General features: G+C 40.2%; 2 protein-coding genes and 1 long non-coding RNA gene across 4 annotated transcripts in view; 2 read left to right on the plus strand and 1 right to left on the minus strand.

Moving 5' to 3' along the window:
- Positions 1-580: 580 nt before the first annotated feature.
- Positions 581-14,234, plus strand: prune2 (prune homolog 2 with BCH domain). Of its 2 annotated transcripts, none has more exons than XM_007576700.2 (12): positions 581-641; positions 1,086-1,294; positions 4,898-4,964; positions 5,052-5,252; positions 5,597-5,773; positions 8,444-8,546; positions 11,165-11,296; positions 11,445-11,531; positions 12,437-12,535; positions 12,643-12,681; positions 13,129-13,179; positions 13,329-14,234. In XM_007576700.2, the coding sequence occupies exons 3-12, from the start codon at positions 4,910-4,912 to the stop codon at positions 13,357-13,359; spliced, it is 975 nt and encodes a 324-aa protein (XP_007576762.1). In that variant the 5' UTR covers positions 581-641; positions 1,086-1,294; positions 4,898-4,909; the 3' UTR covers positions 13,360-14,234. The 2 variants fall into 2 exon arrangements, with proteins under 2 accessions (XP_007576762.1, XP_007576761.1); XM_007576699.2 differs by having other exon boundaries at positions 623-641; positions 13,326-14,234.
- Positions 5,781-6,442, plus strand: LOC107833623 (uncharacterized). Its single transcript, XR_001659382.1, has 2 exons — positions 5,781-6,024; positions 6,158-6,442. It is a non-coding gene; the product is annotated as an uncharacterized LOC107833623 (long non-coding RNA).
- Positions 14,235-14,363: 129 nt separating the features above from the next.
- The window catches only part of pcsk5a (proprotein convertase subtilisin/kexin type 5a), a 34,253-nt gene continuing 20,660 nt past the window's right edge, over positions 14,364-27,956 (minus strand). Inside the window, exons 28-37 of the mRNA XM_016663326.1 lie at positions 26,698-26,781; positions 26,414-26,612; positions 24,450-24,664; positions 23,895-24,137; positions 22,246-22,482; positions 21,997-22,168; positions 21,286-21,503; positions 17,130-17,230; positions 16,499-16,697; positions 14,364-15,962 (exon numbers count right to left, since the gene is read on the minus strand). Coding sequence (XP_016518812.1) covers positions 15,490-15,962; positions 16,499-16,697; positions 17,130-17,230; positions 21,286-21,503; positions 21,997-22,168; positions 22,246-22,482; positions 23,895-24,137; positions 24,450-24,664; positions 26,414-26,612; positions 26,698-26,781 — 2,141 coding nt within the window. The 3' untranslated portion in view covers positions 14,364-15,489. The remainder of the gene's footprint in view (positions 15,963-16,498; positions 16,698-17,129; positions 17,231-21,285; positions 21,504-21,996; positions 22,169-22,245; positions 22,483-23,894; positions 24,138-24,449; positions 24,665-26,413; positions 26,613-26,697; positions 26,782-27,956) is intronic.

A 27,956-nucleotide genomic window follows, 5' to 3' on the forward strand; every position in this document is an offset into this window, starting at 1 on the left:
CTGAATCTGCAAAAACGTTCATTAGGAAAATTGTCTTCGAAGCTCAACAAAGATTGTCACGAACCCCCTCCACACACTCAGGCCATAACACAGACTTAAGCAACTTCCAGTTGAAGGTATTTCTTCCCAAAATCTTTTTAATAATCACACGAATAATCACAAACCCCAATGACTCTGAATCCTGTTTCTTTAATGTTTAGATTTTAGACAGTGTGAACTGTACCAAACTGTTTCCATCGTCTTAATGCAACATCAGTCAATCTGCAGAACTTGAGCCACGGAACTGTGCAATTCATCCTGCCTCACAGCAGGAAGGAACAAGAATATATCCTGCAGCTTGCAACATTGCTTAAGTTTGTGCTTTTTGATTAAAAGATAGTGCTTAATTTTCCTCAAAGCGTTTCTTTACTTTTTGCCACTTCACAAAGAGATTTGTTTGTGACATTTTGTAAGGAATCTGTGTGCACATTTTTTTTTTTTTTTTTTAAAGAAAGGTGTCTGTCTTAATGCCTGAAAGTCCATCAGAGCTGTAAAGGTACTGATTAATAAAATGCTTCACACTTCCTGGCATGGTGCCCTCATGAACTTTGAACTACCAGCTGCAAGGCTTGCCTCCGCGTGTCGACCTGTTGTTGAGGAGTGTAAGTGAAATAAAAAAAACATTTTCTGTGTGCTGAGCATTTATAAAAGCTGACTATCAAAACTATATTTAACCTAGCAGTTTTATGATTGTACTTTGTTTTGTTTATGGCTGAATAGTTCAACGCGGTCAAGAGAGACCACATTAAGAACAATCAGCATAGGTAGAGGAGTGAGAGACTCCAGAAGCTGTATAGTTATCATCTTTTTCTTGCAAAATGCATGTTTGCACAAGACATTGTGCCAGTATCCTTGTTTGTCTGTCCTCTACTTTCTCTCTTTCTTGCCGAGGGCTAACGCTGCTGCGCGTCGTCTTAGCACACACAAAAAAAGTCCAGACTGTGTTACACACGGCAATAACACCACCGAGCAAACAAACACAGAGATAATATTTAAAGATAATTACAAGCAGACGCACACTTCTTGATATACCCGTTTTTTTGTAGCACCGCCCGAGGAAACAGCTCTGTCGAGAGCTGCCGTAGCAGGTGATGCCCTTATTTGGAAGTGACCCAGATCACGTGATCACAAAATGGTGGAAGCTGTGAGCTGTTTATAAGCTGAGCATCTCCATCGAGAGGCTTGGAGCAGGAAAAAGGCAGTGCATCCATGCTCTGAGACACAGTGGGACAGAGATTCCCAAGCCCCAGCAGCGGTGAGTAGACGGCTTTTATTCAGTGGAGATGAAAAGAGGAGAAAAGAGGTGTATGCTTTTTTTTTTGTTTTGTTTTTTTCCACCCTCTCCTCTCAGCCAGCAGAGACAGGAAGCAAGAGTGAGGGAGGGGCTGCTGTCATCAGCACCATGATCCTGTGCTGTGATGTGGAAGTAGATCTGAAGCAGCATCTTCCAAGGAGGATGTCATTTTGTATGATTCAGCAAAATAGACCTGTGTACCAGTGTAGATTTGAATGTAGGTCTGTGTAAAAAAAAGTGTGCATATTTATGTGTGTGTGTGTGTGTGTGTAGACATCCTGGGGAAGAAGACACATACACACACACACGCAGTCTTCATTAAGGCAGTTATGTCGACAGTACAGCTTTCACAAGAGCGTTCAGCGTTTTTCTGTTTCAGCTGCTGATGTAATCACATTTCCACCGTTGCCCTGAAAGCCTGTTGAAGAGGAACAAGGATGGCTCTTTTTCATGCGAATGAACACATGTCACGTGACTCGCTGCAAATTTGCATCCCTGCCCAGTCTGTGCTCAGGCAAGCGTGTGGTCTTTCGATTTGAATCAGCACTATAGGCAACACGCAGGGCAGTGAACCTGCCCCCAGACCCCCCGACTCCTGCCCCTTACTCAAAGCCTCCTCCGCTCTTAATACAAGGATTATTCATAGTTCAAAGATTACCTTTTCACCTCAGTTTCATGTGTTTCCGCCATGTTTGCCTGTTACTACTCCTAAACTTGTTCCACCTGTTTTCTGTTCAGTGTGGAAGAATATTTCTTTTGATTCCTTCAATGATGCACAAACTAAAGGTTTTGCACCTCTTTAGATTTTTGTGATCTGGCGATCTCAGTGGAGAAGCTGAATAAAATGAAGCAGCCAGCTGCTAATCCTGACCAGAAACATTCAGGAATCTTAAGTATTTCTGCACAAATGATGTGGACAACAACAGAGGCAACATCATGTCAATTTGACTGCAAGAAGATATTTATTATAGCGATTGTACTCACAGGTCACCACAGAGACACAGTGTATCAGGTTCAAATGTCTGTAGCTATTGTAACGGCTTTAATTTCACCTAAAAAACTGAAGTTAACAGTGTCGGAAATCATGCTGAAACTTGATGTCTTTGACATTTCTGCAATGGCCAACACTGCTGTGTTAGTTTAAATAAACAGGAAACGTCTTCAAATATGTTTTTGTCCCTAAGGGCACCTGCGAACTGTGACCTGGCTTTTTCTGTTGCTTTCAGAATAATGCCTTCTTCATCTCTGAGTGACCTTGTAGTCCATGTCAGTACATCGCTGAGTTTAACTGTTCAGTCAGCATCTTTTGTTTTGTAGTTGACATGCAATTTATATTAAAACACATTCCTCTTTGGTAAGCAGCATGATGGCTGGATGTTGCCAGGTTTATTTAGTCATATGTTTATCTGCAGTTGCATTGATAACTTGAACAGCATCTTTACGGGTCTGCCTAAAAAAAAAGCAATCCTCCAGCTGCAGCTGATTCAGAACATTGCTGCTAGCGTTCTTACTAAGACCAGGAAGATAGAGCACATCATCTCATAAATACTGTTAGTTCATAAATCACTGAATGGCTTAGCACCACAATACATTAAAGATCTGCTGTTCATTCATCGACCTTCTAGGTTCTGCTCTGCATCCCCAGAATCAGAACCAAACATGGAGAAGCAGCATTCAGCTTCTATGCACCACAAATCTGTAAAACAAACTTCCTGAAAACTGCAAAACAGCTGAAACATTGAGTTCCTTTAAATCCAGACTTAATACACACTTGTTTAGAGTTGCTTTTGAAACATTATAAGCATTGATAAACATTGTGATGTGTAATAATGACACCAAAGAAAATTTTATGTTTGACTTGTTGATTGTGTTTCTATTTTTGTGTTTTCATGATGAAGTGCACTTGTTGCTGAAAGGTGCTATGCAAATAAAATCTGATTGATTGATTGATTGAAATGAAGGTGTTGCATTTAAGCGTCTAGAAATTTGACCCAAGGATGAACCACACTTCTGTTTCGGTTACCTGTTTTTTCTGTAACACTTCACGAAGCAGCGACATGTTTGAGGTGTTGAACTAAAATACATTTATGTATCAGAAACCTAAAAAGTCATAAAAAAAATCTAGTTTCATCTGTAATTTCAATATTACAGTAAGATCTATGTATCTTGTTTGTATCTACCCAAAAAAATTGCAGGCCTAAAATCTGATAAAGTTCCATAATAGATAATATAAAACTATTAAAAGTGAGGTGTCAAACTTAGTTTTTGTTTAGGGTTGATATAATGACTAATGTCACCTATGTTATGTAAAATTACACGGTGCTACTTGTGTCATGTTTTTGTTGGTGACCTGTTAGATGGTACAGATGTGAATCCCTTTCCTTATCCTTTTAAAAGGTCCTGTCCTTGTAGAAAGTGCACTCTCAAAGCCAGAGTGGTAATTACAGATGCATTTAAGTTGCTCCTGGAAACCAAAGTGAACCTAATTTGAGTATTGCCATTAAGTAGACTATAATAATTAGTGGTACGGCAATCAATTTACCAGTGATGAAATTAGCCAATTTACCCCTCGGGTTGCTCTAACCAGTGATCATCAGGTCCAATATCTAAATAATTAGATTTTTTTTTTTACCCCGTTTGCTAAAATGCATTAAAATTGAAAACTTATAATTATTTTTTCAGCAGATTAACACACTTTCTATTAGGCCTAACCTAATAGAGATTGGCTTGATTAAAATTTTGGATTCAGTGTTATTACTGTCAAGAATCCTGCAGTACATTTATTTTCCTAGTTTGTTCTATTCAGTTGGGGGAATTGAAACCTAAATTTTATTACATGGGTTTATATCCTAAGAAAATGCCAGGAAGAAAACTGGAACTGGTAGGTCAAACACAAACCAGTGGTGACCAAATCTCTGACAATAACTAACTTGTTAATGAATTCAAATAATTAGGTAACTGATTGCGAATGCAACTCCCCTGGTAATGCAGTGCCATACGTTGGATGGAAAAGTTTTGAAGATGCATTGATCAAGTGTTTTAACAGATGATGCCAAATTCTGGCTTTTTTTTTTTTTTTTTTTGAGGCCTTACCTGCCAATGCTGCTTTTCTGGCTCTTGTAAAACTTTTCTGAGAAATATGAGTCAATAGGTTTGATGATTGTAGGCTGTTGTGTCATGTTTAGCTCTGGTTGAAGAGACGGGAGCCAACGCTTTTAAACACAGTAACTGTTAATAAAAGCACTTACAATGAGCTAGGTCTGAATAAAAAAAAAAAAGTCAAAGTACATAGCAAAACATGCAGTTTATGGATGCAATTATCAGTAAACAAAACCAAAATCTCTGGACACTTTAGAGGACTGAACTGATCCATATCAAATCTACATCCATTACATAAATTACAAACTATTATAATCCAATAAATTCAAGTATATATAATGTCTTTCACCCTTTGGCAAGTCTTTACAGGTAGAGGAATTGTGGTCAGCAGATTACACAGTTTGATTTTTTTTCCCCCATCACATATTTCTGTTCACAGTGTAACTTTTTTTTTTTTTCTTTCAGGTCCCTCTGGGGATGGACCTGACCTCACACAGTAAAATGACTTCAGAGGGCGACGATGGCAGACCAGGTGAGAGTGAACCAAACATTTTACACATAAAAAAAAAGGACTTGGTTGTTCAAAAATAAAAACAACACTCTGCTTTTTTCATCCTAGTCCCCCCTACATCTTTACCCCTGGAAGGAGTGCCCAGCCAGAGGAAAAAACTTTCTGCCCCTCGGATCAGCTTATCTCTGGACCACAGCGAAGACGACTTGGGGGAGACTCCGGATGATCTGGACATTAACGTGGACGAACTCGACACTCCAGATGAGGGAGATTACCTCGACTACACAGACCATGAAATGGACTGGGAAGGTGGGTTAGATAAAAAACAAGAAACAAAAACGGTTGATTCATTTCATTACCCAAAATCATTTGCTACAATATAAGGTCATGTGAAACTTCTTTGTTTTTGTTTCAGCCAGTTTATTTTGCACCTCATCTGCATTTCTTTCATTTGAAATGTTCTTTTGAAGTTGGTTTCTTAATACGGAAAACAAATTATGATTACCAAGTGGGTTTTTTGTGTGTTGTGTTCTAATTTCCTGCTACGTTTCTCAGGGTGCTGCTGATCGATCCTCTATTGTTCCATGCGCCACATAAATCCCACAAACTTGAGTCAGTGACCAACGGTGCCATTTGCTCTTTTCTCAAACCAGATCCCGGTGCAGCCACTAAAAGTGGGACGAGTGATTCCTACAACACCATTCCAACGTACAGCGCTGAGGAGGAGCGACGTGACGTCAAGCTGTGGAGGACCGTTGTCATCGGGGAGCAGGAGCACCGCATCAACATGAAGGTTATTGAGCCTTACATGAAAGTCATCTCTCATGGAGGTGAGAATGTTTGCTAAGTCAATTTATAACATCACAAAACTGTCAAGAACAGGGCAAAAAAAGTCCTATATTACACAGTCAGCACACACGTTGTAAAACAAAGTGCACCCTCTGTTAGTTCTGGGGTTATATTTTGTAAATATAACCCTCTTTACTGGTTTGTGAAATTATTTTTAATTTTGCCTTAGAGGTAGAAATACACACATCGGAGATTGTGCCAGTTCATTGATTCAATAAACAAATTGGAAGAAGTGTTGGAAAAATTAAGCACCCTCCAAAAGATCCTAGAAGTGTACTAAATTTACCAAATTCTCCCATGTCAATTTAAAGTACTTTCTTTTTACTAGGACTTTAGGGTACGCATATTAAAATAAAGTATATCAGAAGCCTTGACTACATGATTTCTACCTGATTTGCACTTGTATCTGTTATGTACATCTGTAGCTAAATGCAGACATTGTCCCGTTGGCTGGTATTTTGGATTACAAAATGTAAAGTTTCCTAAAGGTATCATCTTTGGTCATGTTGTTATGTGCAAACGTTGCTAGGAAACGCGCTTTACTTATGGTTTTCTGCAGCATTTGGAAATCCTCCTAAACGTGATCCGACAGTCGCACTATGACCAAATCGGTCTGAAATAATCTTTTGTCCTGCATTTAAACCATGAAAGAAATGCAACGTCCACATCCATAAAGCTGTTATGATGAACTGTTTATCGAGGCAGATATGAATACATTCAAAGGCATGCTGCTCTTAGTGTGTGTTAGTGACCTTGAGCTGAACTTCTGCCTCCAGCCTGTGTCTCTGTCTTAAACCAACATTCTTCTGAAAAAGCAAGTAATGCCTCGGAATGATGGTGTGTCACAAATAAAAGTGCTCCTCTCTGAACTGAATAGTGCCGAGACACCGAACCAGCAGCAAGTGAGAGCTCTGGCTTTGCTGATTAACTTGGTGACATTTTGACTGCTTTGTTAATTCACCGTAAGTTTATTGTAATTGTTCGTCGTCTTATGGCAAAGGTCCTGTCGGTTTAATTCGTGTTGCCTTCAAGGAAACTGTGGACAAGCAAGAGCTCTTCTTTAAACAAAAACAACCAACGAGTTATTTTTATAATTAATCATAAAATATATTGAAGAGATTATTAAGGAATTATAATTGATCATCTTAGTGACTAGAGTCAATATTATCTTTTAATTATCAGCTGTGGTATAAATATTGTCTTTTCTAAGCATATTTTACACAACATTTAATTCGAAGGAGCCAGACTTTCTTATCTTTTTAAGACTCGTAATTTAATCACGAAAGCTGCTGTTCAAACGGACAAACAAATGTAACATGGGCATATAAGAAACATCTTGGAAAAGATTAAATATTTGATTTATGAGACTCAAGGTGATTCAGAACTTAAAGTGAAAAACATAACAGACCTTGGTCTGGTGTGAAAGTTTAGAAAAATCTTGATAAGTGCAGAGAAAAACTGAATATCAGTCGCAAGAAATGATTTGCAGCAGATAAAGTGCATCTGAGAATCATGTCCTAAGGAGATTGGAGGAAAAAAAATACATCAAAAACCTCAAACACGGCCTGGGAGAGGCATTATCCGTTAGCTTATCCATCTATGGGAACTCTTTTTGTTGGCAACAAAGTGATTTGTAGATAATTTTTAAGTGGCTACACAAACGAAATCCCTACTCCTTTAAACGGAGTCGGATACAAGAACGGATTGAAGATTTTAAAAGCAAAGAAAAGAGTGCGGCATTCGAAAGGTGACAAAATCACCTAAAATAAATTGGCTTATTTGAAGCAAAATATAAACTATGGACCTGATCAAGATTTTTGCAGAAATATTCACATCAAAACAAAATAGTGAAGTAGAAGGAAAACAATAATATAAATGTATACATTTTTTTTCTTCTGAGTACTAAAATTTTAACTTCAATTCACCTGGGTCGATACTTTGTGGAAAAATATTTCTCTCCATTTTACTATTTCGGTGTCTAATTAGATTAATTATGAAGTCGTTTCCTTCCAGTTGATTTTATTTCGGTTTATTAGACTTATAATTGGCAGAGTGCACATTGACGCGAAGCTTTTTAGATTTTCATTTGTAAATTTTTCGAAACGACTCATTTTGCAATTTGGTTATCTTTCTGCAAGTAGAAAGATAACCAACCTACTTACTTTTATGCAGCATTAGTCCAATGATAAGACTTAAGCTTGAGAGACTTGTGACTCGTGAGTTTTTTGAGAGCGGCCCACCATTATAAATGCAAATGTGACCTTTACCGAAAGCAGATCGAGCTTTCTCCCGCTCCGCTCGTTGCCGGAGGCTTAAGCGAAACACAGCTGTTCCATGTAAACAGAGATGTCTGTCACTGGAAAGTCAATATCAGAAGCTCTGTCATCTGAAGAAAAGCCCTTCTGTCTGCGTGTCACCAAATCTGCTGATAAATGGGCTGGTGAATAAAAAGGAAATTATAATAATTGGGGAAGCATAGTGAGAGGAAATGGGACAAAGAGCCAGACAAAAGAATCAAAGACTGGCAGATAAATAGAACAGAAAAGCAGAAAATAAGAGAGCAATCAAGTTTTCACCAACAAAGGCGAATTCTCAAGTTGACTCTTATTGCTTTCCTTTTTGTGCTTTTTGCCATTTTTTTATTTTGTCAGGTTACTATGGCAGCGGGGTGAATGCCATCATAGTCTTTGCTGCATGCTTTCTGCCAGACAGTGACCGAGAAGACTATCATGACATAATGGAGAACCTCTTCCTGTAAGTAACTAGGTGATGACTAACAAAGACATGCCTCTCATTTCACACTGACCTCCTACAATAATTATTGTTTTCTGTACTATTAGCAAAACACTGACTCATCCCTTAAAAGTGCAAACAGTTTACAGATGGTAGAGAAATGATCTCTACCATCAGACACAGTAACGCTCTAAACTTGTTTGTTCTCGGATTAAGATTTATGTACCGTTGCTAACATAGTTATAGTACGTTACACTAAATCATATTTCATTATTATTCCGAATTGGTAACACTTTATTTGACGGGGTGTGCATAAGACTGACGTGACATCTGTCAGGAACATGAAGGACTCTTCATGAATGTTTATGACTGATGTCATAAAGTCTCATTTGGTAAATGACACTTTTAATGCAAAGTTGGCTCTTTTAAAGGAATTTTAATGCAACTTTTAATGGAATTTTGCTTTAAACAAATTCTAAAATTACTGAATAATGCACAATTGACATTTTTAAATGACTTTGAATGCAACTCTTAGTTCAGTATTACATTAAAAGTGACATTATTTACCGAATGAGACTTCCTGACAACAGTCATAACCACTCATGCAGACTCCTTTATGTTCAATGACAGGTGTTATGTCATGTTTATGTTCATGTCGGTCTTCGAATAAAGTGTTACCCCATAATTTAAGTATAAATTTGATCTTTAAAGTAGATCAAATTTCATTACTATTCAAAAAAAAAATGTATTTGTGATCCTCAAGTGAGTGAATGGAAACACAAAAGCCCACAAGATAAAACAAAGATGCAGACTCTACTACAGCATCAAGAGCTGTTTTCCATCCAAACAGACTGAAAGGCTGTTGGCTCTGGCTCAGCTTGTTCAGTGACTTTGTGGTTTCTCACTTTGGACCGCAAACAACCGAAGACATGTCAGAGGTGGGAGGGGAAACTTGAGCTTTTGCAGAAACTTCACTCTAAAATCAAATAAACATAGCAAACCGTGTTGACGCTGATAAAAACATTCATCACAACTGAATCTTACAGGGCGATCTGGTTTTGCCTCAGCCGGATGAACGTCCTGGCTGTGTAAATGTCCCCAGAATGCAGCTTCCATCTTCCAGTGTGACCAGAGTTACTGTAAGGGTCTTTAAGACACAGTGGGACATTTTCAAATCCCCTATTATCGTAATTGTGCGGCGTATCCCAAGCTAATCCTGGCAAAATTGCAGCATAGGTGAAGGAAAAACAACAACAAAACAAAACAAAACAAAAAACTATTGGATCATAAATAAAAGGATTCTTTATTTCTATGAATGGAGCACATGTTGTGAACAAAGTTATATATCCCAGATGACATGTCTTAACAAAACCCAACCGAGATTAAACGTACAGTAATACACACATAAATGATAATACAGAGAGTTGACTCTCTTGGAAGATGAACAGTGCAAAGCAAATGCTAAACGCTGTTGTTTCCACACCACACGAGGCTGTGTCAACAGCTTTATTGTTTGCAAAGTAACGTTGCTGAATCACAGAGAGAAAAAGTCTCTCTGAATGAAGTGACAGGAATAAAGTTTGCTTGCTGGGCTTGTGGCTCCACTGTTGTTCTGGCTGAATTGCGTTTCATGCCTTCCACAGTGCAGTTTAGATCCCACAGGCTGTTCTGTGACAGATATTCAGAGAGCTGGCACGTTTCAAGAGTTTTGGACAGAAATGAGAGAAGGTATAAAGTGGCGTCTGCAGTTTTCCGTGCCAGATGGCTTAAAGTCTGATTCCGTGCAAGGGGGGGTCACTGTAGCTTTTGTGGAGAACCATGTGTGTCGGTGGGAGATGATCTCAGCGGAGTCACACAGCCGAGTCGATCGGCGGCGTTGGACCGCGAGGGCGTCGAGCAGGACTGAGACCAAAAGTCCGAGAAGTTAAAGGAGTCGCAGAGAAAACTCGCTGACGACATTTTCAACTTTACTTTCAAAGGGAGCCGCAAAGTTCCCCCCGCTGACTGAGAGAACGGAGGAGGTGGACGCAGAAACGAGGACGGAAAGTGATGGCGCTTCGTTATAATTTGAGTGCGGGGTTCGATTTCAAAGAAGGGACTTTTACGATGGAGCCTCCGAGATTGATGTTGAAAAGAGAAGATGAAGAAACGGGAAGCAGCTCATGAAGCAACACTTGTACCAATTTCTCGTCTCTTCTGACATCAGAGGAGAGAGATTTCAGCATCCTGCTGGTCGAGGTTTTCAGATCCACTGTAACACTTGTCTACTATTTCCTCATATATCCGCATTCAGGTTCAAGACAACAGCTGTTTTCTGGCTTTAAGATCTGGCCCAAAAGTAATGCACGTAAATGACAAGAAAAGAGAACGATCACACTGACTAAATAGATTAGCTACAAATTTTAGCAATACACGCCCACAGACTGCAATTAGTCTTCCGTTTCTTCATGAAGCCATTTGGTATTTAGCATTTCTAATTTAGTGCTGGAGTTTGATGTCGAGTTACGATCGCACGCCTCACTATGATCCTCAAATTTGCTGTGGCCCAAAATAATAAGTAACTGAACGTTATGAAAACTTTGCCTCACGGTCACCATGTAATTGTTTGAATTTACGGCAACAAAATACGTGTGTTTCAGCTATGTGATCAGCACGCTGGAGCTGATGGTGGCAGAGGACTACATGATTGTTTATCTGAACGGAGCCACGCCCCACAGGAGGATGCCCGGCCTGGGTTGGCTGAAAAAGTGCTATCAGATGATTGACAGAAGGTGCGTCCAGTTGTCGTCCTTCTGAAATCTGAGGCTACTGGCATTGCATTTGGTTTAAAGCTGTACTGTTTGTTCTGCGTATTTTGAAGAAGTTAATGTGGAAATGTGCTCAGTTGGACAGGCGTGCCTAACACTGATTTGTGCTTAGGCTCAGGAAGAATTTGAAATCCTTCATTATCGTTCATCCGTCATGGTTCATCAGGACTGTTCTGGCCATCACCAAACCCTTCATCAGGTAAATGTTTGACACACTTGGAGTCTGGTTGAATGTGTGTTTCATCTCGGCGTAAAACAATTTAGCAGCTACTTTTGGAGGACAACTTTTTGTCTGTAGAATTATTTCCAAAAAAAAAAAAAAAGCGTACATTTTTGATATTATTTGAATGTGCTTATAGAAGTTATATGATTCATATCTTTGAAGAGTTGGATGTTTTTGTTTTAAATAAACAGAAAACCCCAGTGTTACGTCACAGTGCTTTCTTGTTTAAAAAGGTATTTTATTTCAAAAATGTCTGTTTACTTCTCGCTCTGAAAAACAATGGAAAGGCTAGATGTGATTTATTTATGCTTTATACTTTTCATGATTTTGTTTTCCCCGGAGTGCAAAACAAAATCATGTATACTTGATGTGATTTTTACACTTTTTAACACTGATATTAATGTTAAAGGTTTTAAGAAATACCAGCTGCATGAGCTTTTTTAGATTTGGTTCTTCTGTGTCATCAAAGCGAAAGCAGTGATGAACTTCTTTACTTCAAGCCAGTCCATGTCTGGTCAGAACAGCGCGGCAGGTCTTCGCCTCAAAAATCTGAATTTATGCCTTAAGGCGAGACAGAAATGATGTCCAAATTCCTTAGCATCATGAGATTATGACCAAATAAATTTTCTCACTTTTAACAATAAACAATGAGATGTTATCATGACAACAAGGTAAACGATAGCTTAAACAGGTTGATGTTTAATATAGACTTATTTTTGTTATATTTTTGGTGTGAATTATGCCATGGGTCTAATGATGTGAAGGCTTTGTGCTATGCGGCACAAATACTGCTTGAAATTATTCACAACATGAAACATACTTTTTTAATGTCTTTCCTCACGCACTTTGGTAAATGTGCACATAATTTCTCCTGCTTTCAGCGCCAAGTTCAGCAGCAAGATCAAGTATGTGAGCAGTTTGGATGAACTGCGGGAGCTAATCCCAATGGACAGCATCCAGATCCCAGAGTGCATCATTAAGTGAGTCCCTCTTAGCCCCTGAGTGCAACTCCCAGTCTCATCCACTGCAAACCTGATTTGTGCTAATGGCTTCGTATTCATCTTGTTATTTGAACTCCCACCTCTAGACTCGACAAGGAACTGAAGGAAGCGGCGGAAAACTCCAAGTAAGCGTTGGCTGTTTTTTGCATCTCACCGCCCTCCTTCGCGGAGGCGGTGGTCCCCCAGTCTCGGTGTTCACCCTTGGCTGGAGTGTTCATTTATCAGATTGGAGGCTTCTCCTGGATGAGGACCAGTTTTTATTTGGCTGCGTTTCCAATTACACCGGCAAGACACGGAAAAACAAAAAGAGAGTCGCTAAAGACGCTAAACGCTTTGCTTTTATCCAATTTGTCATTACAGTAAAACAAACGAGCCAGTCTTTATTGCACGTAGATCTATAGCTCTGATAATAAATGTATAACCAACAGATCCAGACATCACAAACTAATCACTCGCTGCCTAATTGTGTAACGAATCATAAATTGCGCAGGCCTCCAAATTCCCTGCATGGAAGCATATTACAGCAGTAAATCGTCCTCTAACGACGTCTCCCATTTGTTTCTTCTGTCAAGAATAAACAGCTTCCTGCAGGGAACCGAGCCGACAGCAGTCAGCAGACCAGAGTAAGTCCTCAAAGATGTTAAAAGTTCACACACAGAAGACAAATGGCCACACGTCTGTTCTCTGTCACACACACATAAACACACCCATCCTAAATGGTCTACTTTGTTTGTTGTTGTTTTTTTTTTTTTTTTCTCCATCTTCACAGCAGAAAAGACCAGGCCGGTGCCAGCAGCTCGTAAACCAGAGCATCCTGAATTGATGGGTCGCCTCAAAAGTAACTGCGATGAACGGGTCAAGCTTGAAAAGTGCTGCTTGCTTGCGTTGTGTGCGTGTGTCGGTGTTTTTCCTCTCAGACACTGGAGTTCAACTTAAAGACAACCTGCTGTAGTTCCTGTTTAAACTCTGATCAATTTTAACTGTAGCATCTGCTGCACTGTACGCCTTGCAGCTTAGATAAACCCGTAGTCGAGTGTGCGCGACGCTCGCGAGCGTCAGCAGAGTAGCATCAACGTTAACTTGGTGGTCAAAATGGTAATGCGATCACACGGCACACCTCAAGAATTCAGTTTCGGAGACTTGTGTTTTATTCATGTGCATGAAAAGCAGCAAAGCAATAATGCCACGCCTTTTTGTGGTTACCCTGATCTTTAGAAACGAGAGGCGACTTTTTGTGTCAGCTGTTTTACACGACAAGGGACCAGAGGACGGCAGAAAAAATTAAAATAAAACCTTGTGCCATAGTTTATGACCGACTTGCAGTTGAGTCACTTAATCTTGTATCTTGTCCTGAAAGTGCGGAATAAACATACATATAGATATTTAAACTTTATAGTGTCAATCTAAGAGCCAAGCAGGGGTAAGTTCAATATAAAATCAATCACATTGTACTGTGGACACAAATGTGTGTGTGTGTGCGCGTGTGTGTGTGTTTCAGCACTTGCTGGATCCTCAGACAAAACCTCAAATGACCTTAACGATGGGATGTCAGCGAAGCACAACGTCTCATCAGTGTGTGTCCATATGCATGTGTGTATTTGTACATCAGTGCATGGTCCCCACGTCACAGAACTGGTGATCCGAACTCGTGTCTTAATGATTGTGCAAAAAAAAAAAATGAAGAAATGCTGTCTATTGATTCAATAAAAAAGTGATTTATAGCCTGCAGGCCGTTTTGAGCCACGTCTCGTTTGTGAGTTAAACCTTAAGGGCTTGTTAAGATCATTTCAGAATCACTTTTTTTTTATTTACTTGAGTGATGCATTTCCAAATTCAAAATTTTAATGGTAAACAAATAACAGTACAAGAAGGAAAACAAGCAAATCAACTTAAGCAACACCACAAACAAATGACAGAGTGAAAGAAAAAACTGGCAAACATCAGTGATTTATGAGAGGTCTTAACTGTTTCAGAAAATTATTTGCATACTGATTGTAAGAGATAAAATCTGGATCGTCTCCATGGTTTTAATGTATAAAGGATGTGCTCACAGCCAGCTTCTAAACTTGTGTAGATCTAATCTCAAACATCCAACACCAGACGCACCACGGATTTTATAAAGTCATGATTTTCAAAACAAAAAGGAAAAACATTTGTACAAAATAAAATGTGTACTGAGTTTGTTACATCGACTGTAAATCACTACACACAACATGATGCTTATTTCCGGTTTTGCAGCGCTACTCTGAGAAATGCATCAAATTTACATTTGGGTTTTCTTGTGCCTAAATGGGGTCCAGGGTTCGGTTCCAAACCTTTACTGCACATCGTCCACCCCTCCTCTGTTTGCCCATTTCCTGCTACTGAAGGCCACTAGTGCCACAAAATCAGAAAAACAAACGATAAATAAAAACTAGATTGGTCAAAACAAGAATTGGGAGGTCAAGACGCAAAGAAAAGTGGAAACGTTAATTTGCCTTTAGCAGCAGAAACGACGCATTTGACGTTTGATAACGGCCTTTATTATCTCTAAAGATGCTCAATACTAAAAGAAAGCTATAAACAGTCACCAAATGACTGCTTGCGATCCCCTCTAACCTTTCTGCGCTGCAGGACATAAATGTAGACTGATGACAGTCACATGCGGCACCACAGAAATGAGGAAACCAGCATAACATGTCCGCTGTAGGCATGGTAAATATGGATTTATTTCTGAAGCACATTTCATTATGTGGATGGATAGCAGTCATAAAATGCTGCTCATTATAAATAGCTTCTCACGTCTCATTTGTCTGAGCTCATTGAGTGAAGGATAAATAGATCTGTCCCTGAGGGCAGAGCGAGATTAACAGTACAGAGGAGAGAAATAGGAAGAGGCAGAAATGTCTAGAAGAAAAACAACAGAAGAGTGTTCTCTTATCGCTCCTGGTGCCTCATCTGAACCTGTAGCTCTCGTCGTCGTACTCTAGGTCGTCCTCGTTGTCGTCCCCCAGCTGTCCGTACCGAAACTTCCTGTACACCGTGCCGTCCTGGCCCATGTAAACGATGTCCTCGTCGTCGTCGTCATCGTCGTCGAAGTCGTCGTCCTTCTTCCCAGAGCGACGCTTACCGATGTCGACGAGCTCGGCCTCCTGGAAGCGGCCTCCGGACGCGGAAGAGGCGGAGGAGTAGCCGCCGCTGTATATATTGCCGCCTCTGAACCCCCCGCCGGAACCAAGCTTTTTGTAGCCGCGGGGCGGGAGGTCCGAGGGGCCGCTTTTGGAACGGGAGTGCCTGACGAGGAAGACGACGCCGATGAGACCCAGGACCAGCAGGATGGAGGCGATGATGAAGATAGTCAGGTTCCCTCTAGACTCCTCTTCCTCTTCGTTCCTGAATGCCAAGTTTGTGCTGAGGATGCACTGGCCTGGGAAAAACAAAACAAATATAAACAAATGCAAATAAATAAAGCTATAATGACGTGTTTACTGTGGTGTGAAAAAGTATTTGCCACCTTCCTGATTTCCAACGTTTTTTGAATGTTTGTCGCCTTTAAGCGTCTTAGAACATCAAACCATTTGTACAATTAGTCAAAAAAAATATACATGTCAACACAAAATGCAGTGTTGCAATTGTAAACCCATTCTGAATATTATAATGCACAGATAAAAAAAAAAAAATCACATAATACCCCTCATCCCACACAATAGAGAAGGTTTGTCATTGCAATGTGACAAAAAAGGTTTAAGGACTATAATTAATTTTCCTATTGATTGAAGCAAAGTGCTCTGCATGTAAATTAAAGCAGCACTCTCTAAATTAAGCACAAGGATAATTAGTCACAGATATACAGATAGATGAGACCTACAGCTAAGCTTCACGTGTCGATCATTCACGTCTGTTACGCAGCCGCGACTCCCCGTTTTGCACTTTTCCAACAACCGTCGGTTTCCTGTAGCTAACCTCGAGTCTCGGTGCAGTTACAACAGTCCTGCTTTGGCGTTTCCGTGCCCTTCCGCTCCCCATCGAGGCGGCAACACAGCAGACAACGCCCGCCTGCTTCCAGGATCGCCTGAGCAGAACAGGAAGTGCAGCTGGACGGCCCCGGCCCCCGACACTCCTGGCAGGAGTCGTCGCAGTCTTCGCACGAGGCGTCCGATTCCTGCTGAGGGACGGAACTGGTTGAAGCAAGGCGTAGCTTTTTCTTTTCATTCATTATTTTTTTAATTTTTTTTTTATTTTTTATTTTTAGCTCGTATTGTCAAGCTTCCAAAGCGTTCTTTAAAGATCTGAGTAGCAGCTTCTCTCCATGAGTCAATTAACATGCATCGGTACCTATCAAACAGTCTCAATCAGCAACCTCGCAGCAGGAGCAGGGCGATTTATTTAGAAAATGAGTCACTGCAATAAATTTCACTCTGCTGTTTGAGTCTGCTTCGGGTAGAGCGAGGAGTCTGTTTGAATCACATTACATGGTACCTGAGGCCCAAACATTAGCGATTATTTTGGTGAAGTACTAGGGGAATCTATTTTTAATTAAAAAAATAAATAAAATTAATTTTAGTGAAATTAAAGCCTGGAAAAGTGAGGTTACCTTTATAACGGGGTACTGGCCAATATCGCACATGGACTCACACCGTCCGTCTGACAGCAGGTAACCAGGGAAGCATGAGTCACAGGACTGGGAGGCTTTTCCTGCACACACACATTCATTGAAAGGGTAAACAAGGTGATCCTCTATATTCTAGATCTTAAGAAAAATCGCAGAATTCCAGCCTTTAATGAGTAATTTTGTTGATAACCCCTATCAGTTCAGTAATAACACTTGTATGTCTTCAGTTTTGTACTGCGGGTGTTCAGAATTGTCAAAATACCAGTTAAAACGAGTGCAACGCACTGCAAAAGTTCTCACAGACCCTGAATGTTTTCCCACATTGTGGCACATTGCAAACACAAACTTCTAGCAGAAAATTGTTGCCTTATTTCCAGCAATTTTTTTTAATAAGCTGATATCTGAAAAGTGTGGAATGCATGTATACATTTTCAGCCTGTAGTGAGACAAAACTTTGTAGAAACACTTTTTGCTACTATAGCGACAAGAGTTTCTGGCTGATTCCCGACCAGCTTCGTACATCTGTTTCCTTAACATTTGGTTCAGTGCAAAGTATTTGAGTATGGTAGTGAAAATATCACACTAACGAAATGTTCTTTTATTATAAAGTAAAAGCACATGGGAAGTTGGCTGGAGCTACACACAGGGCAATCGCAGAGGTCATGTTACATTGGAAAGAAGAATGGCCGGAAATTCGGTCTCTACAAAGACTTTTACCAGCAGTAGCAGCTAAATTTATTTGGGAAAAGATTAAATGTAATTTTCCTCGTTCCACAAATGTACTGCCTTATGATGGTTTCATGAAATCCCAACACTCTACAGTTTGTGTTTGAGCACTTTTCAGAGGGTGAGATCATTGGTCAAGACACAGTAAATCTTTCCTTTTACTACACAGTATCCTTTACGCCAGTCGGATTGTCAGTTTTTGTCATAAAGCAAGTTAATTTGTGATTGTTTGAAAATGAACCTCTTGTTCATTTCTTTATGGTGCAGCTTAGATGCACAGTTTGTACAGGACTAAACCTTATCAGACTACAAAAGCCAGGAAGATCTTCACTATTGTACACTCAGTCTGTTTCTCCTTGAGTCCCTTTTAGTCTGTGCTAAGCACTGAATGTTTGGGTCGTACCACGAGCCTTAGTGCTCCGAGGATTCGCTGACAGCTAGCAATTTGCATGCCAGTTATGCAGACTATTTTGCTGATGCTATCGCATTATGATTAGGAACTGAACTGCTCCTAATGTTGCTCACTTTTTGACAGATGCCTTTGTGCAATCATTATGATTCACTTCAACTGTCAGCGGTATAATTGTTTAAGTAATTCGTTGCCTATTTTCTGGATCATTTGTAATATTCCAAAGTGGTGCAAGCTCAGTTTCACACGAAAATATGCAAAAACCCAGTTCTTTCATTTCTGTAAATTGTATTTTCTCTGTGTGTGTGTGTGTGTGTGTGTGTGCGTGTGCGTGCGTGTGTGTGCGTGTGTGTGTGTGTGTGTGTAATCTATGACCCACTTATAGTAAAACGTTTTTCTGTCTATCTTAAACATTTTCTTGCTGTAAGCTCACGAAGATTAAAAAAAAAAAAAATGATGTACAAGATGTAACAAATCTCGCATGTTCCGTTTTAAATCAGGTGAGGAACGGACAGAAACAGGAGGCCTAAATGCCAGTAGGAGTGATTAGTGGATCTAATTAATTAAATGCCCTGAAGCTGTAAGGGAACTGTGACTGGAGGAGGAGAAGAGGGAAAAGTAAGCAAAGAGTAAGTAAAACTTTGTTTTTATAGCATCTTTCAAGATGTAGATCACAAAGAACTAAACACTGAAAACCCCTTAAAAAACCAAACTAAGTACACAGAATATTTAATGTGAAGCAATTGTAAAAGAAAATCTGAATAAGTAGCTTTTTAAATGCTCGATAGAATCCAGTTGCCTCGAGCTAAAGGGGGAGAGGTTTCCAGAGTCCTGGGGCGACTGCTGAGAAGGTTGTGTCGCCTTTAATTTTCAGTCTCGGCACAACCAGCAGGCCTTGGTCACATTGCCTTAGGGACGTGAGCACTGGGAGCCCTTTTAAATGACAGCTACGATCTTAAATTGTACTCAGGAGTTGATGGGGAACCAGTGCAGCTGGACAAGTAGCAGTGTGATATGACAGATAAGGGCTGAAAACGGGGAAACGCTGTAAATGTGACCACACGTAGGATAAAGAAAGAAAGAAATATATAGAAATATATACCAGGCTTTCAGGGCTGGTATTTTTCTCAGATAGACGCAATGATATTAAAAGTCAGAAAACCTAAATACAAGTTAAAAGGTACAACTTGTAACAAAGATCCTTTGTTACTCAGATTGTAACAGAGGATCTTAGATCTTGTAGGTTTTGGGTTTCTTGTGCTTCCACTTGCAGATTACCTTCAAGGTGACCACAAAAGAATTTGGTCAAGTTTAGATCCTTACTTAGAAACTTTTGCAGAAATACTTTTTCCAGCTTATCTTTCAGGACTTAAGTGTCTAGAACTCTGGCGAGTCTATCAACATGTGAATGTAAAAAATGATCTACAGATAACTTACAGTGACTCGAAGTTAAATTAAAAATTAAAACCTGCTGGCCTCTTTTTGTTGCTTCCTCCAGACTTAGCAAAGCTAGATTATCAGATGATAGTACAAGAATTATATCGCCAATTCTTTTTAAGTTTTTTTTTAACGTTTGGAGTTGAAAGAATATTTTCACAACAAATCTTTTTTTTTTTTTTTTGTTTTTTGTTTTTTTTGCATCCTTCCTGCTTCCTGCTGTGGAGCGTCTTCAGCTCAGAACCTCCGGCTGTGAAGCACACGTGGATCTCTGAAAGTCGGTAGCGATGAACTGTCCACAAATTGTCAAAGAATATACCGAGTATGATTTTGTCTCCTTTCTGATCTCCAGGAGGAATGACCATTTAAAACAGAGGAAATCAGGTGAAGTGTGAGTGCAGACAGAACCACCATCCAAACGCAAAGAAGAGGAGGAGCAGAGCGAGAAACACAAGTGGAGAGACTTTGACCTAATGTTTTTCACCATATCTTTATGCTCTAATGCCAATTTTCGTTCTTTTGTGCTTTCAGTTGCTCCTTTTGCTTAATCTGGAAACTTTAATAGCCATTTTGCCCATGGTTGAATTATGTTAAAAACGAGGGTAAAACGAGGTGCAGACCAGTTTGTTGTTATAAAAACAGAATAGTTTTGAAGTTCGAAGAAGTTAAAATTGGCCTGGTCTCCCTAAAAAAGTGGGGAAGGCAAATTTATGCCTCCGGTGGTTATAATTGGCTTTAGTCTGACAGCAATTCGTCTGTCAGCTTATGTACAAAGCTCAGTTTTAATGGTTGGGGGGGGGGGGAAACAAAACATGTTCTGTTTTCTATTCTTTACTGAGTTTTTCATCTGTTTGATTCAGTGGGGAATTCTGGATGCCAATCTCCATTAACACCTGGGCCCAAAAAAAGGCATTTTAATTTTTACAGAAAAGCCTCTTCTAAAAATCGCTCACGGGAATGTTTCAGGAGAGATTTTTATTTTCTTTCTAACTTTCGCTTAAGGACAACACACTTTTCCCAAATTCAAACTGTAGGTGGATGGATCTGGATGAATGACTGGATGGATTGTTTAGACATGATCTATTTTCTACATGAATTCTTGTGAAAATGAAAATATTCACAGCAGTGCTTCAACAAATTAGCATGCTCAACTCAGAACATTTGAGGTTCAACTGTATATTTATATCCATCCTTTACTATAAAGGTAATGAAATGGTTGCTCCAATTAGCAAGAGCTTCCTGATTTCAGAAGTTAAAAGTCGGTGGCAGAGGTGTAAAAGACAATAGAAATGGCCAGATGTGTTTTCATTAATGAAGGTCTGGTTCCACTAAAACAATTATTTACTATGACATACTGTAGGGAAATTAAAAAGAGCCGCATACCAATCAAACCATTAGATTAGGTTTTGGTTTACATTAGTGTGTCCAAATAAGACCCCCTTGACATGTGGGACTTCACTAAACTAACAATTTCCCATTTGGAGGCCACTGAGAATGATAAAGTATTCTAAATGTTTTTTTTTGTAATATTACTTAACAAAAAGACTTTAAAATAGATGCATGTACCAGAGCATGCTCTGCAGCCAGCGTTGCAGGGTTCGCAGGTCCTGTGTGCAGGGTCGTGATGGTAACCCAGAGGACACGACGGCAGGCAGCGGCCTTCTTTCCGCAGGTAGACGAGGCCCGGAGCGCAGCTCTGGCAGCCGTCCTCGCCGCCCTTAATGCACTCGCTGCAACTCGGGTCGCACTTCTCACAAATCTTTGAGTCAGGGTTTCCATAGTGACTGGAGGACAGATGGCGAAAGTTATGATAGATTAGATTCAATTAAATGAAATGAGGTTAGAGCTTTCCCACGGGAAATTCCCTTTCACAGCCTCACATATAGTTAGACTCATCCCGCGCAACCAAGATATGACAAGGAAAAACAAACAACAGAGGGAATGCAGTCATAATGAAAATCCTCAAGTCACTGATGAGGGCTGTAGCGTCGTCCGCGCGCATCTCTGATGGTATGTAGCCTCCGTATCCTGTTTGCTTTCACTTGGGTATTTAACTGCACATCAATTTTCCGCCACATTAATTTTGTCCCTCTCAGTTACTGCGCTGGGCCTCATAAAGGAACATTTAAATCCCAAACTAAATTAGAATGCAATTAAAGAAACCTGTCTGGTGATCTTTTAGCGTCCACAATGACATTTCGCGTCCGGGCTGATCGTTTATTAAGAACGACGCTAATGAACGAGCAGGTCAGCACGACAGTGAGCGGGTTCAGCTACCCGTGCTGGCACGTCTTCACACACTCCTTGACCTCTCGGAACAGGTGGGCTTTGCAGGTGAGGCACTGGTGGCTCTGCTTTCCGACACAGGACTGACAGGAATCGTGGCATGGCTTGCATTTCGACTCCTCCTCGTAGTAGCCCGTTTGGCATTCGTCCACACAGGTGCCATCTGCAACCGACACACACATACACATATTGCAAAAGCGCTAGACCTCTGTGAATGAACTCAAATCAAACTGGACTCACTGAACAGGAGGTGTCCCTGATTACAGCTCAAGCAGTGGGTTTCGGTTGGACCTGAACACCTGTAGCAGTATTTATGGCAAGGATGGCATTCCCCGTCCTCGTCTGCGTACTGGCGAGGCGAACACTTGTTGGCCAATGGGAGACAGCGGTTGTAGCCGTCCAGCCTTTGACCCGTCCTGCAGCTGGTGCAGGAACCCATGTGGGGCCCAAAACATGTGAGGCATGATGCGTCACAGTCTGGGAATATGAAAGTAATAATTACTCAATCAAAGGATGTCATCAGTCCATATGGCAACTACGACGGGGTATGTAAAGCCTTACATATGAAGGGGATTTACAGTCAGAATTCAATATTCGAAGGTTTTCAGCATTCTGTCACCTTACAAATACAAACGTCAATGTTTTTCACGGGTATTTTCTAAAAGGATTTTGTGAGACTGTGTTTTTTTTTATTTTTATTTTTTATTAATAACAGGTGTGGAATCAAAACCCAGATGGACGTGTCGAGTACCAATAACATACGGGCCGACCGCCACCTCTGCTGCACACGCAAACCACAACAAAGCAGTGCAGAGCTGTGAAAAACACATCGCTTGCTGTTCAGAAATATGTTTTTTAAAAAATATAATCTGAACACTTTTATTCACACTATGAAGTAACACCCCAGAAAGTTAAGGGATAAAGTTGGGGAGACATTTTAAACAGGTTTCAAAACAACATCTCCAATCTTTTATTCAAAATTAGACAGAGCATGGCACTGGCTGACAACCTAAAGATAGTAGGGACAAGAAGAAACTAGCAACAAACTGTCACCCTAAACACACAACCCCACAGTAAAACATGGTGATTACAGCTTCATGTAGGTATGTTTATTTTAGCAGCGACAGGAAAAGTAAAGGGCAGATGGCCAGGGCTAAACACAGATCAATCCTGAAAGAAAACAAGTTCATTCACATAAAATCTCTGTAAATTAAAATGGAGTTTGTGATTCCGAAAGAGACCGAATTTGACGAGGTTTAAGGGATACTTTTTCAAGGCGCTGCGTACTTATTTACTACACAACTCACCCGACAATTTTTACTGGTCGTGGTTTAAAAATACCCTCTGTGTGCAATATATTCTGTATCATAGCAGTTTCGCAGCACAGCAGTGCTTTTCCCTTTAAATATATTCCTACTGGCAGATCCTTTCAGTAGCAACTAAAGTAGGCATTGCCTACATTTTTTTTCCTTTCAGGTATACACCATCCTCTGTGTTTTTTGGAAAAAAAAAAAAAGAAAAAAAAGAAAACAAAAACAAAGCCAGAGCGGTGTGTCTTCCTCCAGGGAACTGTCAGTGGTATCACTATGCAGTTCCAACGTTTGACAGCTGCCTGTTAACCGTCGGAAAAGGGTTGCTATTTTAGTCTGAGCCATCGTCGAGAAACACACTGAGGCAAAGTAGAGAATATAATTGAGGGTATGCATGAAGGGTGCACTTCGGGCAGAAAACTCAGTTGCAGAGGTGACAAATGACTTTGGCGTACTTTGAGTCGCAGCAAAAATGTTAATTAGACGAGGAGATTTTCCTGCAAATGCATCCATTTGAAGTCCTCTCTCCTGAAAAGCCTTTTGCGCAAATGTGCGACGCGATGTTTTGCATCGACTTACCTATGCACTCTCCTGTAACTGCATTCCTGTACGTGTCCGAGGGGCAAGGTGCCAGACAGCCCCCGTTGTGCAGGACGGCCTCCGGGTCGACGCAGGCATCGCAGTCATTGCTGTCGGGGCCGTCGCAGAGAGCACAGTCGGCGTGACAACGCAGACACTCCCCTGCTTCGTCGTCCTCAAAGAACCTCTCTGGGCACTCCGGCACACATTGGCCTTCGTGGAGAAAGTGGTACTCCTCGCAGCCTGCAAAAAAAAAGAGGATGACTTTCCAAATAAATCCGTGAGCAAAAATTACATGTCTGATATTTTTTTTTTTTAAGAGAGAGCAAGTTGAAGAAACATCATCATCTGTCACACATGAAAAAAAATGTCCTTTTTTCATATTTTTTAAGACGAAAAAAGGACATCTGTATATTTTGATTTTATTAGATAAAAAAGGATTAAAAAAAATAAAAAATAAACTTATTATGAACAAAATCTGAAATTTTACTTTCTAGCTCTATAAAAGCTAAAGTTAAAAATGAGTTCCTACAAATTAATGTCATGTTTCCACACCTGTGCATTGTCCAAGGGGGTCACAGTCCTGACAGGCGGGTGGGCAGCGACGGCACTCCTTGCCCTGGACAACATGTGATGGAGGACACTCCTCCACACACTGGTGATCATGCAGGAGGAGAGGCTCGTCGCAGGTCAGGCAGTGAGTGGCATTTTTCTCACAGGACGCACAACCAGCCGCACAGCTGAGACACAGCTGGCCTGCAGAATAACCCCTGCAGAGATTTAGACGGATGTCAGTGGGCCGATGGTGAAAAAAAATAAACTAAATAATAAAAAAAATCACATTGATTTTTATTATGTGTTTTGGGGAGGTACACTCATTATATTGAAATTTTATGTGACAGACCCATGAAAGAGTGCGTCCCTGTGAAATAAAAAGGATGATGCGTTGTTTTCCAAAACATTCTAAAAATGCAGCCTCCCTGAGCCTCTGCTTTGCAGAACCACCTTCTTCTGCAGGTCTTTTGCTGTTTGTCTCTACCAGTTTTGCGAATCTGGAAATGTACATTTTTGCTTCTTTTTTTTGTAAAATACTTAAAGCTTAGTCAGATTAGATTAACAGAGTGTGAGCAGTAATATTTAAGCTGCCACAGATTCTCTGGTATGGACTATTCTAACACATGAATACATATATATATATATATATATATATATACACACACACACACACACACACACACGTCTTTATTCAAACCATTCTGCTGTGGTCTTTGCTGTACATTCAGGGTTTCTGTCTTGATGAACACGGTCAACCACGACTTTCTTCTGGGCACCACACCACGGCTTAGTATGTCAGAAACAAATCTGACCAAACAAACCTGCAGTCTGGATCTTTACACAAAACTCTTGGCTATTTCCATAGTTACTGATCTCCCCTTTTGTGTCTTGGTTGGTTTGAAATTCTGCCACATGGCATCTTGAGATGTTTAAAGAATTGGATGCTGATTTATGATACAATTCTGCTTTTAACAACTCTGCAAATTTGCTTCTGTGTTCTTTTGTCTTCATAATCCTCTAAAAAAAGCCTCTTATTACTTCACAGAACAGCAGTAAATTAGGTGACTGCTTAAAGTAATTTAATGTACTGGATTGTTTTAGCTGTTTTGGAATAAAGGGGATTGAAAACAAATGTGTTCTACACTTTTCTTTTTCTTTTTTTTTTGTAAAAAAAACAAGCAAAAAAATGTTGCAAACTGTTTATCATTCTGCTTCCACTTCGCAATTTTCCACGTTTACGCATTGGTGTGAAATCCTAATAAAAGTCAACGAAGTCTGTAACGATAACGAGACGAAAGTGCGTTTGAGTACTTCTACGAGACAATTTATATTCCGACTGTGTTTATTCTCCTGCATCAGCAAAATTATATCTCTTCAGCATCATCCTTAACTCAATGAAAACGCCTGGAAAATAACATGTGTTGAGGAGAATGAAGCTACACCCATAAATTGTTGTGTTTTGGTTTCATTTATTATACTATTTGACTTCTATTGCATATGAAAAGATCAAAGAATCTGTCTTAAGTGCTCCTGGGCTACACAAGCAAATGGACGTGCACCATTTACTCCCACAGCTCTTCAATAAAGAAGACAACTAATAATTTATCAAGTCAAACACGAGCCTGACTGTGTGTGGAAATGTGGTAGAATTTGAATATGATAAGAGCTGCATGTCTAAACCAGACCTGTCAGTGCTAATGGAGCGCTGGGAACTATGTCTATGTCTGGGAACATCACAGTTTAAGGACCGATAAGATAGGGAGAAAAAAATGACAAAAAAATATGTCTGCACACGTGAATTAAATATCGATTCTGATGTAAATACACCATATTACTTCCTGCAAACTTAATTTTTTTTTTTTTTACAAACGGATAAACATCAGCTGTCAAGCAGAGCAAGAGCGATAATTGTGAGCGCAGTTAAATGAGTCAGAAATTAAGCAGCAACAGGACACATTCCTGACCTGACACACTCTGTAACACACTGTCCGTTCTGCAGGAACAGCGGAACGCGGCGCGAGCTCTGACAGCGGCTGCAGCGCCGAGCGTCGGCGCACAGCGAGCAGCCCTGAGGGCAGGCCTCGCACACGCCGCTCAGTTGGCTGGCGAAGAAACCCGCAGAACACTTCGACACACATGTCTGCTGCATGGTCAGAAATCTCCCTGCAGCAAAAAGAGCTGGATGTAACGTGTCGCAACGGTTAAAACGTGAACCTGCAGACGCGGCACCGAGAGGTGATTGACAGACCTTTCCCACATTTGGTGCACTGGTTTTTCTCCGGTCCGGAGCAGAATTCACAGGATGGGTGACAGTCTTCACATACCCCATAATCTGAAGGGAAAACAAAGCAGAGATTACGGCGGTACACTCGTAATGAAGTGACTTTTTGTTAGAAAACAAGAGGAAGCCGAGTCCTGATCCAGGACCGTCATAGTAACTTAATGTGGATTTAGGAAAATGACTGTCAACAGAAAAGAAACTCACACAATTTAGGCATGAAACAGATTGTCATATTTATTATGTAACATCTTAGATTAATTTTAAACAATGACAAACTCAACTATTATGTGTTAAGGCATAACCTTCTGTAGCTTTATGTTTAAGATACAGTTTTTAATTGGTAAAAGGTCTATTAATCTGTTGAAAATCAGTTTTTCCAAGGCAACACCATGTTGAAAGTACCTCACTTAAGCACTGAGTTCATTTCAGGCACCAGGTGACACCTTCCTCCAGATTGGTAAAGTACATAAATGCAAAGCATCAGACAAACTTCATTTTTTGTGCTTACCTTGGTAAGCTCAAAAAAATGGGCTACAAGGTTTTATTCAAAGAAAACCTTGGGCTATAAAATCCATTCATACATACATTTTTATGGAGTGGAATCCAACACAATACACTTTCATCAATTTCAAAAGGAAGCCTCGGATGCGGAAGTTTGAATTTATCGCTGATTTTTGGAAATCCAAGCATGGTCACACATACACACACAAAACGCGTCTTGTGTGAATGAGGTTATATTTCCCTCACTAGCTTGACCACACTCTTTGAAGTCTCTTGGCATAAATATGATTGGACTTGACCACTATTCTTGGTGCAGATCAGTAAAATTATGTGAGTTCCTGGTTCCTAACTTGCATTTAAAGATAGTCCCTGAATGTTATGGTTCAGGTTAGGCCCATTCTAGTGTATCTTCTCCATTCAGGAACACTCAACTCTCATGCTTTGGACTCGATTGTGATTTAGAAAATAAATATGTTGCATGTAGAGTTGTCATTAGTTTCCTATCCATAGCTTCCTGTTTTGTGTTGGAGAGGCTGGCCTTTTCTTTTTTGTGTTTTCTTTACTTCCTGTTTTCTTCTGCAATTTGTGTCATTTTATTCTCTCTGTCTTTGTTCTCTGATTGCACTCTCAGCTGCTTCCACAGCTCATTTATCCCATCTGCTTCTTGTTCCACTCATCATATCTCTTTGGTGTATTTCACGTTGGTTCTTAAGTGACAGCTGGCT

The sequence above is a fragment of the Poecilia formosa genome, unplaced genomic scaffold, assembly GCF_000485575.1.
Source record: "Poecilia formosa unplaced genomic scaffold, Poecilia_formosa-5.1.2 Scaffold414, whole genome shotgun sequence".
Lineage (NCBI taxonomy): Eukaryota > Metazoa > Chordata > Actinopteri > Cyprinodontiformes > Poeciliidae > Poecilia > Poecilia formosa.